Source organism: Limanda limanda, chromosome 22 (genome assembly GCF_963576545.1).
Source record: "Limanda limanda chromosome 22, fLimLim1.1, whole genome shotgun sequence".
Classification (NCBI taxonomy): Eukaryota; Metazoa; Chordata; class Actinopteri; order Pleuronectiformes; family Pleuronectidae; genus Limanda; species Limanda limanda.
The window spans coordinates 3,082,366-3,102,002 of record NC_083657.1 but is presented as its reverse complement, the minus strand read 5'-3'; the positions used below and the strand labels follow the sequence as shown (position 1 = coordinate 3,102,002).

The following is a 19,637-nucleotide window of genomic DNA, read 5'->3' as shown; positions in this document are numbered from 1 at the left end:
CCCGAAAGCAAAACATCGCCGCAGCATAAGAAGTACACAAAACATTTTTTCAGAAAGTAAAAAACTAAATCTTCTATTTTGTCGTGGGCCGCCGCAGCCTGAATATTCTTATATTCAATCATTTGTTCGCTCAACAGTGGGAAAAGGAAAATCTCACATTGTTCATAACGTACACACACGAGGCTTAAAATCGTTCAACAGCATTTTGGGGGAAGTTCAGTTTATGAGATCAGAACATTTAAAACAAGAACGTGCTGAGGATGAAAAAAAAGGGGGATTTCTCTGGTTCTGATTTTCTATTTCTGTACCGACGTTGTGAGAATTAACTTCCACACTCAGGAAAACTGCTTCTTCTTCATCTCTTCTGCTTCTGACATGATTCACATCTTTTTAAAAGATGCTCTTCTCTTTTTTAGCTGTCGTCACTGGAGTTTTAAAAAAGGCTGAGACGCGAAGGAGGGACAGGAAGTTGTGGACATTTCCTCTGGTTTTTGTTTAAACTTTAGAGATGAATTAAGTGAAATGTCCTGATGCAGTGAACTCAACACATCTGGTTCCAACGATGACAGATTCCACTCTTTTTATATCACTGGAAAAGTATTATCTTTGGGATTTGTATTGAAAACTGTTGGTCTGCCGTGTTTCAGACTTTACGTTCAAATAATCAGATTTTTCGATTCTAACAATAATTGTTAGGTTGCAGATCTATAACCTTGTGCTCCATCTGAAGGGAAAGCAAGGCGCTAGAAATTTGTTTATTTTGTTCATGCATGACAATTTTTTTTAAAGCAACACAATGGAACTTTTACTCTAACAAAGCAGGAGTTGTGACTTCTTCGTCCCGCTCACTGAACTGAAACACAACGGCTCCTCTGCTTCCTGACCCACAAATCCACCAACTCTATATATATTGTGCAAATAAGACACCATGGCACAACATGTTAAGTCAAATTATCTCTGTATTTCAGCAGGTTTTTAACACCAACACTGAAAAGGTGGCGTGGCAATTTATGAATCTTTACATTAACTTTGTATTTGTGCAGATTGTATGTTCAGAATCATGGGATTTGGGATCTGGGTCAATTTATCGTACAGTAAATAAAAAATGAGCGCAGCCATAGAACGAGCATTGCACTATTATCCAAGATAGCGATGACTTAAGTACTGATATTAAAAAAAAGGGTTAACTGTGGTTTTTATATGAACCTGAATCACCAGATGTGCAGAGTTCACGGCACCTGTGCAGCTCACAACGCATCAGGAGCTCTGTCAGTCACAGCGAGCTGACCTTTACTGTGAGACCACTCCCTGCAGTCAGTCGAACTTTAGACTAAAACATGCCCCCCCCCTCGCTGGTCAGCCGGATGCTACCAGGACGACAATCAGCCAGAAACATTTAAAAGAAGTAAAATCAGAAACAGGGTGAAGGTTGCATTAGATGAGTGAATACTGATCACAAAGAAAAGTGAAATTCCGTGGACTGTCAAGTTTTTGTGGTTAACACCAGTTTCTCTCTCGATGGAAACTGCTGCGTGGGTGAAAGTCACGGGAGAGTAGCGCGAGTTGAAATGCTAAATATGGGCCTATCGGTGTGTCCGTGTGAGAGAGAGGAGGCAACGAGCTCCGGCTGAGACTGTGATTGATGTGTTCACTGCCTGACCATGTGTGTGTCTGTGTGTGTGTGTGTGTGTGTGGGGTTGTGTGGTTGTGTGTGGTTGTAACAGGGTAAGTATGTCCAGCGTGTTGCACCTGGGGCCGGGGCTCAGATTACTGGAAACCTCGTCACCCGCAGCCAATGACCAACTCCCCAGCTTGTGTGTGTGTGTGTGTGTGTCTATGTGTGTGTGTGTGTGTCTATGTGTGTGTGTGTGTGTGTCTATGTGTGTGTGTGTCTATGTGTGTGTGAGCGAAAAAAATCCCGGACGTCATCGGGAGCCGGTGACAAAAAGTCGAATCGGGGGCACAGTGACTTCTCTTCGCCTAAATAGGGCTGCATGACCACTGTGTGTGCGTATGAGAGCAGGTATGGTTGACACCGCATGACCATGGCATGTGTCTTCATGACGTACAGGCGTGTGTGTCTGTGCGTGTGTGTGTGTGTGTTACATGCCACTGCTTCAACAGTATACGGTTCACTTGCAGAGATTTAGTGTTTGCATCCCAGTGTCGACGTCTGTAAATTGTGCTTTTACCTTTCACAGCGTTTTGTGTGTCTGTGTGTGTGTGTGTGTTTGTGTGTGTGCGTCACTCTCCCTCTCTAACCTGAACTGTGCTACGGACCATATGAGGTAAAACTGAAAATGTAGAACACCTCCAAACACCTGCTCCGCTCGACAGCTCCTGGAGCAGGAAGCTGAGTACGATGAGCAGAGCAGCGGCAGCAGGACGGGAAAACCTCCGCAAGATACTTACGATTTTTCATTTTAAACTATTAGTTTCTTAGCTTAGCTTAGCATAAAGCGTGGAAATTGGAGAACAGCTACCCCTGGCTTTTTTTGAAGCTCACTCATTAAACAATATATCTGAAATGTAAAAGCTGTCGGCACAAAACTTCAGTCAAAGAATTCGATTAAACGAACAAGATAAAATATTTTAGCTAGCTAAATTTGAGCTAGCCATATCCGCTGGGTCGTACCGGAGAATGAATTTAAGAAGCACAACATTTTCCAGCATTTGATTGGAAGCTGATGTCATTTCCCCGCCCTGCTGAGTACCAGCGGTGTCACAAAACAAGTAAACGTATGAAATATCTGAACCTATTGCAACGAATAAATAATATGTGCTACAGAATATGAAGAGAGTAATGCTTTAAGGTTTATCCCGTTGAATTTTGTGCACAAGCAAAGTACCGCAGCTCGAGGAGCTGGAACGCTGAGGCAACGCGAGCTAACCGTGGCGCTGTGTGCGAACGCCACGAATATCGTGGTAACCATGGTAACCCAAAGGTCGCCCGGTACCGTCCGTATCTTCTGAGGGATAATAATAAAAAACCACAACTTTGTCCACAGCTTAATAACTGCACGGTACCGTATTTAGGATGGATTATGTTTGGGGTAAAAAAAAAAAAAAGAAAAGAAAAAAGGTTGAATAATAACAAAAGATAAAAAATAATATTTAAGTTCAATGCAACATAAAAGTTTCCAAGTCTGTACCATAATGCCTTAGCTTAGCATTCCAGCCTCCCTTTATTTATACCGTACGCAGAATCAGAACCATGAGGACCAGTGGACGCCCCCAAGGTCAAAGTTCACTGAACAGCATTGATTCAGAGGGGAGGGGCTGATTTAAAAAAATGACAAAGCAAAAATATGCATATATGTTTCGATATATGTGCATATATAAAAAATAAAAGATGAAATACACTTAGAAATAAAACTGCAAGCGTCATCTGTTGTGATGTTGTTTGTTGTTTTCTGGGTCCAGAAAGGAGCGGCTTCTCTGTCAGGGTGGAGGTCAGAGGTCACTGGTGTGGGAGGCCAAAAGGTCACAGGCAGAGTCAAGTGCCACGAGCGGAGAGATGAGGACGAAGAGGAGGAGGAGGAGGAAGAGGAGGAGGGAGGGGAACCTCTGACGTCCTCGTTCAGTCTGAGAGAGAAGAGAGAGAGAGACACGATAGTGAGAAACTCGTCTTCAATAAACATCAGCTTGTTATCAGGTTTCGTTCCTGTAAATAGGAATTATTGGAAGTTGTGGAACACGAATACAAGAGTTAGAAAAAGTTTTTTGTCAAAAGATGAAACCCCTAATCTATCAAAGTCTGTGTTTGCTATTAGAACTTTTATATTTCACTAAATATCACAGAATATATCCTGAAGCAGAATATTTATTAGTTTAGAAAAACAAAGCTTTCTGTCAAAAGAGTATCTATAACATGAAAAGACATTAATGAGAGTAGTTAAACCTTTGGTTTTTCTTTATCTTAACTTTTATGGTGAGCAAAAAAAGAATAATTAGAAATAAATTGTACAAATTAAGTGCAAACAGTCATGAAAACAATGGACAGATAATGAAAATCCAGAGTTGCAGCAGCAGTGAAAACAGGAAGCTTTCAGAGAAGTGACCCACGGAAAAACTGTTGTTTTCTATTTGCCTGACACACACACACACACACACACACACAGAGATACACACACTCAGACACACACTCACACACAGTGAGGAATGTGGCTGCTTCGCTGACAGTGGTTTTGGACTCACAATATTAGTTGTTTTTGGACATTTGGAAGCCTGGTGGTGGGCCTGACTCATTTCGACTGGAATCTGGCTTCGGGATTCTGTCTTTTCAAAAGCGTGAAAACCTCACTTCTCACAACTCTCAGAGATTTTCTAGATCCTGAAACTTGATCAAACCTCATGCTGGAGCCGTGACGTTTCCCCACCTGACAGTTTAGTGTAGCTTCCCTTCACTACATGGATAAACCGATCTGTGAACGGTTGCAGCCGCTGTGGCAAAGACAGAATCGGTTTTCTTAAAGGTCGCTTAACGCAGCGATAAAATGTGGGTGAAATGATAGAGTCGGGCCGCGGCTTCCCTGGCAGCAGTGGATGTTATAACCACAGTGAACTCTGGAGTCTGCTGGCGTCGGTACAACTTGCTGCCGAGTGTGTGAAAGCTTTTTCAGAGACGCAGCCCAGATGTAAGACGTCTCTGACCGCGTGGGCGGCTTGGCTCGCACCACAGATCTGTTTGTCTGGTAAATAAGTGAGCGTGGCCGGTGAACTTTGGATTCAGCTCGCTTCCAGCAGACACACAATACACACACACAGACTACACAAAGTTTGTTTCCTGCCCTGCTACGGAGGCCGGGCCCAGGACTGTCAGCTTGGCTGTTTTGGCGAGTTTGGCACGGCGTCCCCGGCTGACCCGGGCGATGGCCGGCGCCCAGCTGGGTTATTCCGCTGAGAGCCAGGCTTTGTCCGACACAACAATGTGAGCAGCACGCCTCAATACAGATGCTTTGACAGGGGGCACTGCTGGAATGCTGCTCCTCTGTGTGTCAGCCACGTTACAGAGGGATGGACGAGCGGGACGGATTGATAGAAAGACGGGAGCACAGAGAGGAGGAGGAGGAGGAGCCTGACCACGATATCGCATCCGACCAAAGGAAAACAACCAGACATCGGTTTCACTCCACGTAAACTTCGCTTGGAAATCAACAGACGGGAACAAAGTGGCTGAGGCGACGGAATACAGACTGAGGAACAACAACATTGACACCAGGGGACACAAGGACTGTAAATAAAGATGGAAGACGAATCTCTACTTCCTCCAAATGTAAAAAACATGACGCCTAATACGCCGGAGACAGAGTCGGAGTCACAGTATCGAGGTGTCACCGATAAACACACTCGACCCCTCACGAGTCAGTATCAGCTTTCAGTCGTGGTGTTTCAACCCGTTTTTACATCATCAGCCATTCCAGTGGTTTCATATTAGATTTCTTTTCACCAAATCACCGGAACGTTTCATTTCATTCACAGATTAAACTTTGTGTCATTAAATTGTTCCAAATACGACTGATCCTGGCCTGTAGACGAGTGGTGACCACTTCTATACAGTGTTGTACACAGGCCTCTCTTTCTGACATGTCACATTAGGAGAAGCCCGGGTGTAAATAACAAAATGAATGACGGCTGCATTCCATTCAGCTCCTTCAGTTTCAGGGCGCTGGGATTCTGCACGCCGGCTCCGTGTCACGCGGTCACGCCGGGACACTTGACCTGAACGGAGCCGTGGTTCACGTTATCAGCCAACACCTGTGGCTCCTCCTACAATGACACGTCCAAATGTCCCCGGAGAGAAGAGACGAGAGAGAAACTCATCACGTACAAGGTGTTTATGTGAAGAGAGCAGAGACACATGTATAAATGGCAATTACCTTAAAAACCTAGTTATTAAAAAGATTGTATCACGACAAATATGGATGTTTGAAGGCTGATGTTGAAAGGACTTTGTGTTAATAAATCAGCCAGTACACACACACACACACAAACACACACACATAAATGGAAAGGATCTGGAAAAACTGTACTTAGTTATGGTCGGGACAATAACGCAGACTTTAAGTTGTGTGAAAGTGAGACAGACGGAAAAAGAGAATGAGAGGAAGAGAGAGTGTGTGTCTGTGTGAGGGAGGGTGTGTGTGTCTGTGAGTTTGTGTGTGTGTGTGTGTGAGTGTGTGTGTAGTCTGAGGTCTCTGGGTTTCTCTGCAGTCCAGGACTTTGATCAAAACAACGCTCTTAGGACAGAGGCCCGACTGACCTGAACTGACCTCAGTTAAGCACAGACACACACAGACACACACAGAGAGACACACACACACACACACACAGACACACACACACACACACACACAGACACACACACACACACAGACAGACACACACAGACTAAATCAGGTTATAAAAGCACCGTTTGCCAAACACCTGCATTAACTAACAGCTTGTGGTGTCATTGCAACACCAGCAGGTGTTCAGACTGTCTCCCTCTCTCTCCCTGTCTCTCTCTCTCTCTCTCTCTCTCTGTCTCTCTCTCTCTCTAATTCGATCTGCCCTCCCTGACCGCTGCCCATCTCTCTTTGACCGTCCCTAAACCCCATTCACCCAGCTGGGACAACAGATGAAAGGCACAGCGTAGCGTGTTGACCTGACACGAGCTGGCGCGGCAGCGGGGGGGGGGGGGGCGACGGCCTCCTCTTCACCGCACACCGAGGAACGGAAATTTGATCGGCCGCTCGATTCCCTTTCTCAAAGTTGCGGTTCAGCATTTTTTTAAACTTTTTTTTTTCCATATTTCCACAGATTCTGGGTTTGAGTTTCCGACGGCAACAGAGACTGATTTAGATCTTTTTTTTTTCCGTTCCTTTACCAGGGTTCCTACAGGTTTTAACAAGATAAATTTAAGACTTTTTAAGACCTTTTTAAGACCACTTTGAATAGAGTTTAAGACCTATTTCACGACCATACTGGCAAAAAGTATGAAGGAAAATTACTATGAAAGAAGAAATAAGTCACAGAATTACTTACAAAGTAAATTTATACCCATTCAACATAAGAACAATAACAATACACAAGTCAAACAAGCTTTAAACATGCATTAAACATGCTTTAAACATGCTGAAATAAATTGAAATAAAAGGATGTTCCATAAAACATGTCTAGAGAAGGAAATTAAACATCCCATCGAACACTACAAAACCTCTAACTTCTCAGCTCTGGCCGAATCAAATTTAAGACCTTTTTAAGACTTTTTAAGGCCTAAAATTTCGATTATTAAATTTAAGACCTTTTAAGACTTTTTAAGACCCCGCGGGAACCCTGTTTACGCCCTAACAAGTGCACTAAGATCAATGGTCACATTCGACTCTGTTACAATAAATAATATATTATATAACCAGCAATTAAAAAGGGATTTATAATCATCATGCTCCTGAAATTCAAGTTATTTAGATATGTTAACTTTTAACATCAAAAGATCTATAGTTTTCTTATATTTCACTTTTCTTTTGACTTATTTTGATCACTTTTTAAGCAGACATATGTAAAATTAAAGAAACATCTTTGAAAACATGTCAAACTCTCACAGGACAGCCATGACTCAAAGAACAACACATTCAGACTTTGTCCAATAAAGTTATCTAACGTCACATTCCAGTAGGTTGGGGGGTGCCCTAGTAAAAAAACCTGCTTTATCATTAACGTGTGTCTGAGGGAGGCAGCGAGACGGAGAGAGAGAGAGAGAGAGAAACGAGTAGAAGAGAAGGAGAAATGGAAGCTTCAGCATGTTGGAGACTAACAGTCGCCTCTCTAGCTGAGTGACACTCAGGACCACCTATGAAATCTACCCTCAGAGTAACTGAACCCTGGGAGTGACAGACGCACAGTGGCCCACCGTGTTCGAGTCGGTTTGTTACTGACGAGACACGTCGTCTCCCTTTGACCGAGCTCGGCAGGACGTCCATCACGCAGCGCGTTGGTCCCGTGCACGCCAATCACAGCCCGTGACTTCATTTAATCTGCACGACCTGGCTCTTGTTTATTCAGACTTATCAAACAGAAGAGATGGAACGACAGACCAGACACAAAACAACATTCCAGAGCTGGGAATTTAGAAGTGATGCATCTAATATGTTGATTATTCAGTATTAGTCCAGGCAAAGTAGCGTTTTCCGACCGACTAATTGTAAAATAATTTTTTTCAGCATAGATCATTTCTATGAGGTGTCCAGAACAACATACTAAAAGTCCTAAGAAATCCTAGTTGAGGAAATATTTTTAATTCTCATCAATGTGCCAATAAGGCCCAGCAACAATACACCCCAAAAAGACTATTTTTTTCGTTTACTCTTATCAAAATAAAACTTTACACAATGAAAGTAACCATGAAACGTAACATTTTTTGTATTACAAGTTTCTTTGAAAATGAATTTGAATATGCAAATGAGCTATACACTAATCGACTATGCCCCAAATACACCCAAATAGGCTTAATTCTTTCCTTTACTCCTACCACAATAAAACTTTACATAGTAAAAGTATTTATGAAAAGTAACTTTTTTTGTATTACAAGTTTCTTTTGAAATGAATTTGACAAGCACATGAGCTGGGTGCATTATTAATTCATGCTCTAAGAAGAAACAATATTTGAAATTATTTTGATGAATGTTAACTTATAAAATGCAAATGGGTTTGGTTGTTACAAAAGTTCTTAATACATTTTACCAATAAAGTTCATACAATGTCTCAAATGTCTCATCTCGTCCTGTGGTGTGAAGGCACGTCCATGGAACACTAGCAGTTTAAAAAAATTCAGCATTTGAAAATTATAATTTCATACAACTGTAATCCTCATTAATCTTTATTTTAAAAAATACTGTTGCACCCTTATTTGTCAACTACCCAAATATGAGTTCTACTTCCACAAAGCAGGATAGTGGAGCAAAGCTTTGGTTCTTACTTTAATTGAGATAGAACCCGATGTGTCACTGAGATAATGGGGATTAAGTCGGGAATCTACACTTAAAACATTTAGTTAATGGTGCAATAAAACTCTCAAACTCCCCAAATGTATTTTCTAACCATCAAGCAATCGTTTCCATTTCACTACAACTCTAAACAATCCGGTTAATTCATCTTTGACGTCACTAATCACCCTAAACCTAATGCTCTGAGAAACACCTCCTTCAATTCTGTAGTACTCCAAGAATCCAACGGCCAATGGGAACCCTGCTGGCGCCAACACGCCCGAGGTTAGAGGTTTCAATTCTCCGTTTAGCTCGACGGACACCAACACTCCCAGGCTTCTCAGCGCCGGCCACCCACGCTTTGGGCATTTATCAGAGCTGAGAATCAAGGTGCTCAAAGTTATTATAAGATTATCTATTTGATAAATTGGACACTGGACTGGGCTCTGCAGGAAAACCTTCAAACCAAAGTTGCTTTGTGTACATGCATGATGGTTAATCATTGTAACATCTGTGGGCGTATATATCTGGTTATTTAAGAGGGAGATGGAGCTGTACATGCAACACACACACACACACACACACACACACACACACACACACACACACACACACACACACACACACACACACACACACACACACACACACACACACACACACACACACACACACACACACACACACACACACACACACACAGAACCAGGATCCTGTTACGAGCAGCGCATGCCTCAGATCGGCCCATAAATTCATGTCAGTCTAGAAATAGAAGTGTAAATATAGAAGGGCCCGGTGGCGGAGGTGGGAACGAGAGAGGAAAGGGCAGCCGTGTACCGTCTTCACTCTGAGGCTGATAACCCGGCATCGCACTGTGGCTCACCCGTTACCACCCCATCGCCACTTGGCCAGGACATCGGGGGGGAGGGAGGGACAGGGAGGAAAAGGGCAGGTTCCCACCGTGGTCACTTCAACTCCACAACCCCCCCCTGAACCAGCTGATATGCACCTGACCCTTTGCATCTTCCTCCCGACTCGGGTGTATTTTTAGATAATGAAGATTTGCTGAATATTAATAAATCTGGACAGTTGCTTCGAATAAACAAGGAATCTGGAGACTTAGCTGTGTGGGAAAGTGCAACACTTGTCAATACAATTAATCAAATGTGCAGTTTATTCCTATTCTCATATTCTTATTCTTATTCTTACACTCATAGTACATTATATTATCTATTGTATAGTCAAATACTTATATTCATACCTCTACTATATATCATATATTATATCATACTCTCTGTATATTCTTTGTATACATAAGTCTATATACACATATTTATACATGTGTACATGTTATAATTATTATTAATATATTACTATTATTATTATATATACTGTTGCTGCCATTATTACTATATACTGCTATTATATTGGTATATTACTATCATATATAAATATATATTATGTTATATTATATACTATATATACTGTACTATTTTTATATACTTTCTAACAATAACATTACCATCATATCATCAGTACTATTACCATCATCTTGCCACTGCACCTTATCTACCTATTTATCTTGTGTTTCTGTTTTTTTATTCTTTCTACCTCAATATTTTTTATTTAATTCTATTGTATTGTATTTTATTGTATTCAAATATACCGACTGCTATGACGACTTAATTTCCCTTCGGGGATGAATAAAGTTATCTATCTATCTATCTATCTATCTATCTATCTATCTATCTATCTATCTATCTAATCCATAATGAAAACAATCACTTGTTGCAGTCCTAAAATCTAAGTTATGAAGGAGCAGTCAACATTAAAATGTAAAGATTGTTTGCTTCTTAGTCCCTTGTTTTAAAAGGTTAAGACATGATTCTACAATAAAAACACAAAGCTCAGGACAGACTGCTCGTAGATATTGATTTGCATTCACAGCAGCCGATATCTCTGACTGTGCATCACCACCCAGGCACCAGAGTGTAACATGGATATTAATATTTCATACGAGCAGTTCAAACACACAGTTCCCCTGACAGCTGGACAGAAGGCCGGGCTCTCCCTCCTCCGGGTCAAGGATCCAGGTGTGCGTCGCTCGGCTCCACGCCGCAGCTGACAGGAAGTGCATTCCTGAGTGATGATGATGCGTTTCCTCCCGGCCCCGCTGTGTGCCTTGACACGCCGCCGCCGCAATTACAGAGCCACATCAAAGGCAGCCTGCCATGACTCAGTACGTACAAGCGCTCGCACACTCGCTACACACACACACTCGCTACACACACACACACACACCTAGAGACTGTAAACACACTGCAGACACACCAACACGCACACAGACGGGGACTGATCGTGGTCCCATCGTCAAACTGTGCGAGTGTGGGTCTGCATTTCCGAACGTTACCTTGGATTGCATGAACAACACAACAACAAACACAACAATAGGATGTGCTTCAGCGCTTTGAGTGTCACACACACACACATTCAGCACTGTAGATTAACACACACACACACGTTACTGCATCTCCGTTCAGTGGTAAACAAATGAGTCAGTCGCTGCTTGCAGAGAATCCTGACTCATGCTCATGCACAGACACACACACACGCAGCAAGAAACAGATTCGGCGGGGGGAAGGATGATGAGAGAGAAAGTGAAAGACTTAAAAAAGGAGTCAAAACATCGTCTTTTTGTCCTCGTTCACGCCGTCTACGACCTGACCACGGCAGCGAGCCTTCTCCTCATCGACCTCCAATGCCTGAACGTCATCACAACACAACAGTAACAGCTGTTTTTAACTCGATGCAAACGGAGGACTAGACACCCACTGTGCATCTACGTCAACATCCGAGCCTTCGTGTTAGAACAGATAAATGGACAGATGAAGGGAAAAAGGCCTAAACTATGGAATGTTAACGAGAAACATGAAGAGACGAGGAGCTAAAAACAGGAAATCTGTATATTGTTTGGTCTGAATTCACACACGTCAGAAAGTGGCGTCTTTAGATAAAACCTCAAGAGAAAAACAACATTCTAGATTCTGTGCAGTGACTATTTTCAATATCACATCATGATAAGATCAAATGTTATTGTTTTATAAACTTGTGACGTCCAAAACAAGGATTCACACATAGTTGTGATACAGTATTTAAGCGTTTGTCATATGTGAGAGAAAGTTTCTACCACATGTTAAAGACTAAAGGGCTTCAGACCCTTTGCATCTTCCTCCCGACTCGGGTGTATTTTTACATAATGAAGATTTGCTGAATATTAAGAAATCTGGACAGTTGCTTCGAATAAACAAGGAATCTGAAGACTTAGCTGTGTGGGAAAGTGCAACACTTGTCAAAACCCTTAAATCTAAGTTATTCAGGAGCCGTCAACATTAAAACTTAAACATTGTCTGCTTCTTAGTCCCTTGTTTCAAAAGGTTTAGGACATGAATCTACTGTAAAAACACAAAGCTAAAGAACGAATCAATAATGAAAACAATCCCGACAAATCACAGCCTCACAACACAAAGTCAACACTAAAAGCTTCACTAACCCACCGTCAGCTTCCTGCATCGTTTCAGGTGTTTTGCCGTCACACTGCGCTGGATTCCTCCATGTTTTGCATAAATAAATCTTTCAAAAGATGTACAAAAGTGTCTCAAGTGACAGCCTTAAAACACACAAACACCCACAGATGAGTTCACTCCGACTACAGTACATGCTGACACAAAGAGAACCAGCGGCACAAGCTCAGACAGGCTCCAGGAGGCACCCGCGGCTACAAAGACGGGAAGTCGGGGCCTTGTTTTGGGGCGATTCAGTCCAACACTTGACCTCAGATAAACCTCCGTTCACTCAGCGAGCTAATCGTCTACCAGCCGGCTGGCACACACACACACACACACACAACACAACACAACACCACACACAGACCCCGAGATGAACCGCATACTGGTGCCACTTCCTGTACCGGCGCTGTTCGAGGCGAGACTTGGGCTCCCGGGACAGACGCCTTCAAAGACAACGGCTGGCTGCTCCACGCGCTCGTCAACATCACACAGACTCGATCCAAAATAGATTCACTAGAGAAGCTGCAAATTGATACAATGCGACTAATAATAGCGTACAGCACTCGGGGTTATTTTGGATTTCGCTGAGGAAAGAAAGTATCCCGACGCTCGTTCTCTTTCACTCGCACATGAAAGCTCCTTCTTATGCACACACACACAAAGAGAGAGACTATGTTTTTCTCTTCACACGCCGGCTGTCTGCCGCGGCTGTGTCACCGATTTTCCTGCCAAATATGATTATGAAAGTAGAAAAGGAGAATTTAAACAATGGCTGTCAGAGCAGGCAAACAAATGTTAGCATCACTGAGCTGTGGGTGGCACACACACACACACACAGTTGTGTTAACTCACCCTTGGTTGTCGTGGAGACCCCGTCAGATTTGGTGAAGTCTATGCTGGCGTAGGCGCCGTTCTCCGGCGGAGACACAGTCCCCATTGCTGCTGCTGTCGCCGAGCTCCCGTTGCTGCCGCCACCTCCCGACGCCGCGGCTCCTCCGGTAGTCCCGTCCTCCCTCAGCTCCAGGGCGATGTAGTTCAGGCCGTTCTGGTAGCCGACGGACATGTTTCTGCACATCCTCCCGGGTACAGCTCCCGAGGAGGAGGCCGAGGCCGAGGTCCCGGCCGTCGTCCCCGGTTCCGTGGCTCTTGTCGGAGCGTGGTGAGCCGGCGAGTCTCCGACGCCCTCCACCGACATCCACACGCTGTCGAAAGACGCCGAGCTGGCCCATCTGGAAGCTTGACCCTCGGCGAGGTATGATCCATTAGAGGCGGTGGGGTTGGCGGTGGGGTGCGCGGCTGAGGATGAGGGTCCGAGTCCTCCTCCGGGGGGCGTTGAGTTAGAGGAGGAAGTGGAGGAGAATGTCTCTGAGCTGTGTCTCCTCCGGCCCTGCGGGTCAGCTCGGACCACCTTAGGCTCCTGCTGCTGTGTTGGCGTCCTACCTGGACTCGACGGGGGGAGAGGAGGGGGGGTGGATGAGGGGGAGGGGCCGTAGCGTCCCTCTATTACACAGAGGTGCTGCAGCATGGCGGTGGGGCTGGTTTGCGTCCTGTCACCTCTGCTGAGGTTAAATGTCATGTCTGTATAGTCGTCACCTTTCGACCTCCAGTGACCTGCAGCGGGGACCCCAGGGGAGGCCAGTGCCCCTGGGTTGCTCGCCAGGGGTCGGATGTAGCTGGGCGGGTTCCAGGGGGCGACCAGGCTGGGTCTGGGAGACTGTTTTTTACCCAGACACCCGGCACTGTCCTGCTGATCCGCCTCCACCTCCACACTCATGTAGTCCTGGTGAACCTGGGGCTGTGAGGGAGAGTGGCGGTGGTCGGCGGATCCCAGGGAAGGCGCTTCATCAGCAGAGAGAGGATAGGCAGGCGGCTGCTGTTGGTGCGGGTAGTGATCCCCGAACTCTATGTTGATATATTCTCCGGGACTGGAAGGCCGTTCGGATGAGCCAGCGGCGGCAGGGACTGACGTTGAGGTTCCTGAAGACGCTGCGGAGGGCTCACTGACCCGCAGCGGGCCGTGGAAGCTCCTCCTACCTAGCGGGAGGCGGTTGGGCCTCACCACGCGTCTGTCGGCCATCGCTGCGGTCGTGTGATGAGCTCCGTAAGGCGGCGGTGGATGAGACGGGGTCGAGGTGCTACTTCCTCCCCCGACCCTCTTCTCCGGTGTTGACATTGAGGCGGTGGCAACTGATGAGAAGACTGGCTTGGCAGGAGAACTCATAGGAACATAGTCCCCACACTCGTTCTCATCCCTCTCTCTTGTGGGCGCTTTGTAGGAGCGAGGGAGGGAGAAGTACGGGCTGTAAGACTTCGGGGTGCTGTCCGGTGTTAGATACCCACCGCTCCCTTCGTTCGAGAGCTTGCGCCCGCCGCCGCTGCTGCTGTACGACATGTCCATGTACTCCCCGTTCTCAGGTCTCTCTGCTATACTGTCACTGGCACCTGCCACACCGGAGCTACTGTGAGGGCTGGGGGAGGCCTGCACCGGGGAGGGGGAGCTGCCGCTGCCGCCGCCGCCGGGGAGCATCATCATGTAACCGTGGGAGTCTGCGGAGGACTGAGGCTGGAGCTGGTGGTGGGCCGAGCGGGCAGATAGAGCCGGGCTGTGAAACTGAGGGGAGTGGGAGACGTGGTGGGAGTAGGAGCCGGGTTGCATAGGCATGTAGTCGGGGGGCGTGTCCCGCGTTGAGGCAGCGACGCCGCACAGCATGGGCATGTAACCGCTGTCTTCCTTGGCAGAGGAGGAAAGAGGAGGGCGCTCGCCGCCGGCCTCCGTCCGGGACAGCGTGGAGGGCCGGCTCTGCTGGCTGTGCTCGGAGCAGGAGCTGTAGTCAGAGCGCAGCGAGGAAGAGGAGGAGGACGGCCCGCCGCGGAGAAGCCCGCTGCCAAACGGCAACACAATGTCTGACTCCTCGTCCAATGAAAAGTTGGTCTGGGTCATTTTCTGGTAAACGGCGACTCCAGAACCACCGGTTGCTCCGCCTGCAGGTCTGGTGAACGAATGAGTCCGCCTCCTCAGCGACGACGATGAGGAGAAACGATCTTCCTCCGCCGCTGATGAGCCCTCATCCCGAGGCGTGTCCCCCCCACTGTTGTTTCCAGAACCTGCACCGGTGCCAAACACCTCCCGGTTCCAGCCCATGGCCATGTAGTCGTTTAGACAGTTCTCCTCTCTGATTGGAGGGGTGTTGCCCAGGGAGTCTGGCGTGTTGCTCCGCACCCGGAAGTATCTGAAGTCACCAGGGCTGGAGCCGTACTCATCCGAGGAGTTGAAGCCGCCATCGGACGGCGAGCCGCATATGGAGGCGCTGGATGGGCGTGTGAGCGTGTCGGACACGGAGCCGTGGCCGCTGCTGGAGGAGACGCTCACCGGGCTGGTGGTGGAGGGGAAGTGGGAGACCGGGAGGGAGGCGGAGCGGGCGTGGTAGTTGGCTGACGTCCCCGGGATGGCTCTGACGTAGCGTCCAGCGCCGGTGCTCGTGCCAGCGTTTCCCGTGGCGACCCCACCGCTGCCGCCTCCGACGCCCTCCTGACGACCGTGATGGGCCCTCGCCGAGTTGAGGTGAACCAGACTTCCTGTGGCGGAGCGGAACGGCCGGTTCATCGTCCCCTCGCCCTCACTGGACGTGCGGAAACGATAACCACTCGCCCCGGAGCTCTTACTGGAAGGCGGCGTTCCCACGACCGACTCGGTTCTCGACCGCCGCTGCAGCCCGGTCTGACTCGGCGGCAGGTTGCCCAGGTGGCGCCGGGTGGTGATGAACGGCATGGGGTTGGAGCCCGAGGACTGGCTCTTACTCCTCGGCCGAAACTCCGCGAACGCCTTCAGCGACTTCATGGTCTCCAGGATGGTCTCGTGCATGTTCTGGGCCACGACGGAATCGTCCACCTGCATCCAGATCTCCCCGGGCCCGATGGAGGAGGAGCGGCCCACCTCGATGAAGAAGAAGCTCTCCGAATGCCCACAGCGCCGGATGTTCATCAGCTGCAGGTTCACACAGGGGGTCTCGGAGTTCAGCTTGACCAGGTGGATGGTTTTCGTTGAGAGGCAGAGCCGGTAAACACCTGTGAGGTTCTTGGTCTGACCCAGTCCTTTAGGCTTCACATTCACCTGCCACACCTCCTTGAACACGGTCCCGGGAGTCACGGTCCCGTACCCGTCGTCCAGCTCGTCCGGGTCCTGGTGGCCCTTCTTGCCCTCGCTCATCAGCTCGCTCACGGCCACGTACCAGTCCTCCTGCTCCGGCTCGTTCTCCGCCACGATGGCGAAGTACTCGTCCTTGGTGTAGAGAGCGATGAGGTGTTTGTTCTTGGAGTCCGCCCGCTTGTTCACCGTGAAGCACTGGTAGAGGTAGATCACCCGCTTCGGGGGCGACGGCGCCGCCGGCCCGCCGCTGGCCACGGCCGCCGCGGCGGAGCGCAGGCTGCTCCGGAACTTCTTCTCGCTGTCGTAGTACTCCAGGCGGCTGGGGCCGAGGTGGCTGGCCGCCCGCAGCACGAAGAACCGCTTGTGTCCGTGCTTCTGCTTCCTCAGGTAGCCACATTTGCGGATATCGTCCACAGAGTCCGCGGGGTGGGAGACACTCACCGCCGGGTAGACATGGCTGCTGCTCCCGCTGCTGGCGGACGGGTCCTCGGAGGAGGAGGAGGCTTTCCTGCCCGGGGACTCCGCGATGTTCTCCCCGGAAAGATGCTGCTGCTGCTGCGGGGCCAGCTGGTAGTGGTGCTGGTCCTTCGGCGGGTGGTGCGGGTGGTGGTGGAGGTGGTTGGAGGGCGGTAGATGGAAGCGAGAGCCGCCGCCTCCGCTGATGTTGATTCCCGGGGAAGGGGGTTCCCCGGCCGGGCCGTCCCCGTTCGCTGCCGCCGCCGCGGGCTTCGAGCCCACGTCCCTCGGCTGCGGCTCCACCATCAACATCGCTGCCTTGCCTTCCTGGTAGTTGCTGAAATTCGCCATCGGAGCTCGAATCAAAGGTCACTCCAGCAGCGAGCTAACCCGAGCTAACCCGAGCGGACCCGAGCGGACCCAGACCCCATTCTTGTTTTGGGAGACGAGCTCCCGAGTCCGGGCTAGGCCAGCTAACGTAGACTCCCCCCCCGCCTCCCTCCCTCCCCACCCCACCGTACACCGGCGCCGTTATCCCGCCACAGGGGCCGAGCTACCCGGTTCCCTTCTCCCGGTTCCGCGGAGAGGCTGGAGGCTCCGGTGCGGGCTTTTAATCACCAAACGCCGCCTACCGTGTGCGACATGCCCACGCTCGGTGCTCCGGTGCTCGGCAGGACGAAGCTAGCTTGTGTTAGCATTAGCATCGCTGCTCCGCCTGAACACATAGAGCACAAACAACACATGACCCGCTGCGTCACAGCCAGCGGGAGGAACAAAGACCCGAGCGAGGCTGCCCATTGGCTGAGCCGTTTGACTGACGGGCGGTGACAGGCGCCGCGGCCAATCAGAGCCGGACATTAGCCCTGCGTCAATGGCTCGGACCAATCGCAAGGCAGGGATTGTTACCGAGGTTAAAAATAGGCGGTGACCGTGTGAGGCTTGTCTGGGGTCTGTGGATCTGGTTCCCCCCCCCCTGTTTACACAAGGAAACTGATCCTAGATCTGTGGAGAGTAGAGCGGAGACCAGGGCCTGCCACTGTCTCTGTGGGCCGAGCCACACACCTTATATATTCACATTCACAACATTACAATAAAGCAATGTTTTTATTATTTATCTTCCTTCTTTTATCGTGTTTTATTCAATTCTAGCTTTTATTATTGTAATGCATGGTCATGCTGCAATTTCAGTGTTTTTTATTCTTTTATTTACGTTTTAATGTTATGTTTTGTGTATTTTTACTTGTTTTTTATTAGCGAAGTGCTGTGTAACTTTGTTTTGATTATATTATAATGGTTATTATTATTATTATTATTATTATTATTATTATTATTATTATTATTATTATTATTATTATTATTATTATTAGTGTTGTTAGTGTTGTTGTTGTTGCTATGGGACATATATATGCCTGAGTAAATACTGTAGACTAAGGGAATATCTTCTTTTAAACCAACGCTTATCTTATTACATACCTGGATTCACATTTGTATTATCGTACATAGAGTTCGTTATATATTTACAATCACAACCTCACAATAAAGTCATGTTTTTAATATTTAGCTTCCTTCCTTTTATCGTGTTTTATTCAATTCTAGCTTTTATTATTGTAATGCATGGTCACGCTGCAATTTCAGTGTTTTTTATTCTTTTATTTACGTTTTAATGTTATGTTTTATGTATTTTTACTTGTCTTTTATTAGCGAAGTGCTGTGTAACTTTGTTTTGATTATATTATAATGGTTATTATTGTTATTATTATTATTAGTGTTGTTAGTGTTGTTGTTGTTGCTATGGGACATATATATGCCTGAGTAAATACTGTAGACTAAGGGAATATCTTCTTTTAAACCAATGTTTATCTTATTACATACCTGGATTCACATTTGTATTATCGTACATAGAGTTTGTTATATATTTACATTCACAACCTCACAATAAAGTGTTGTTTTTAATATTTAGCTTCCTTCCTTTTATTGTATTTTATTCAATTCTAGCTTTTATTATTGTATTGCATGGTCATGCTGCAATTTCAGTGTTTTTATTATTTTATTTACTTTATAATATAATGTTTTATGAATTTTTACTTGTCTTGTATTAGCGAAGTGTTTTGAAACTTTGTTTTGATTGTATTATTATGGTTTTTAGTAGTAGTAGTAGTAGTAGTATTGTTGTTGTTGTTGTTGTTGTTGTTGTTGTTGCTATGGAACATATAGGCCTGAGGAAATACTGTAGACTGAGTATATCTTCTTTCAAACCAACGCTTGTATTACACTTAATAATAGTTTTTATTATTGTACATAGAGTTCAGTTATGTCTTTATCAGCCCTGCAAATACATTTACTTATTCATAATATTATCACAGTTCTTCAGGACATATTTGAGTGTGAAAACATAACCTCCTCGTCTTAGGTAAATATAATCAGCTAACAAAATATTGTGTTTTGATTTTCACGTTTGTTTGTTTTGCATTACTGCATCAGTTATAATAGCAGTAATGAATATGA

General features: G+C 46.7%; 1 protein-coding gene across 1 annotated transcript; it reads right to left on the bottom strand.

The window, feature by feature from the left end:
• Positions 1-1,878: 1,878 nt before the first annotated feature.
• LOC132996110 (insulin receptor substrate 2-B) lies at positions 1,879-17,582 on the bottom strand. Its single transcript, XM_061066432.1, has 2 exons — positions 13,382-17,582; positions 1,879-3,585 (listed from the first exon to the last, which is right to left on the bottom strand). The coding sequence occupies exons 1-2, from the start codon at positions 17,481-17,483 to the stop codon at positions 3,581-3,583; spliced, it is 4,107 nt and encodes a 1,368-aa protein (XP_060922415.1). The 5' UTR covers positions 17,484-17,582; the 3' UTR covers positions 1,879-3,580.
• Positions 17,583-19,637: the final 2,055 nt, after the last annotated feature.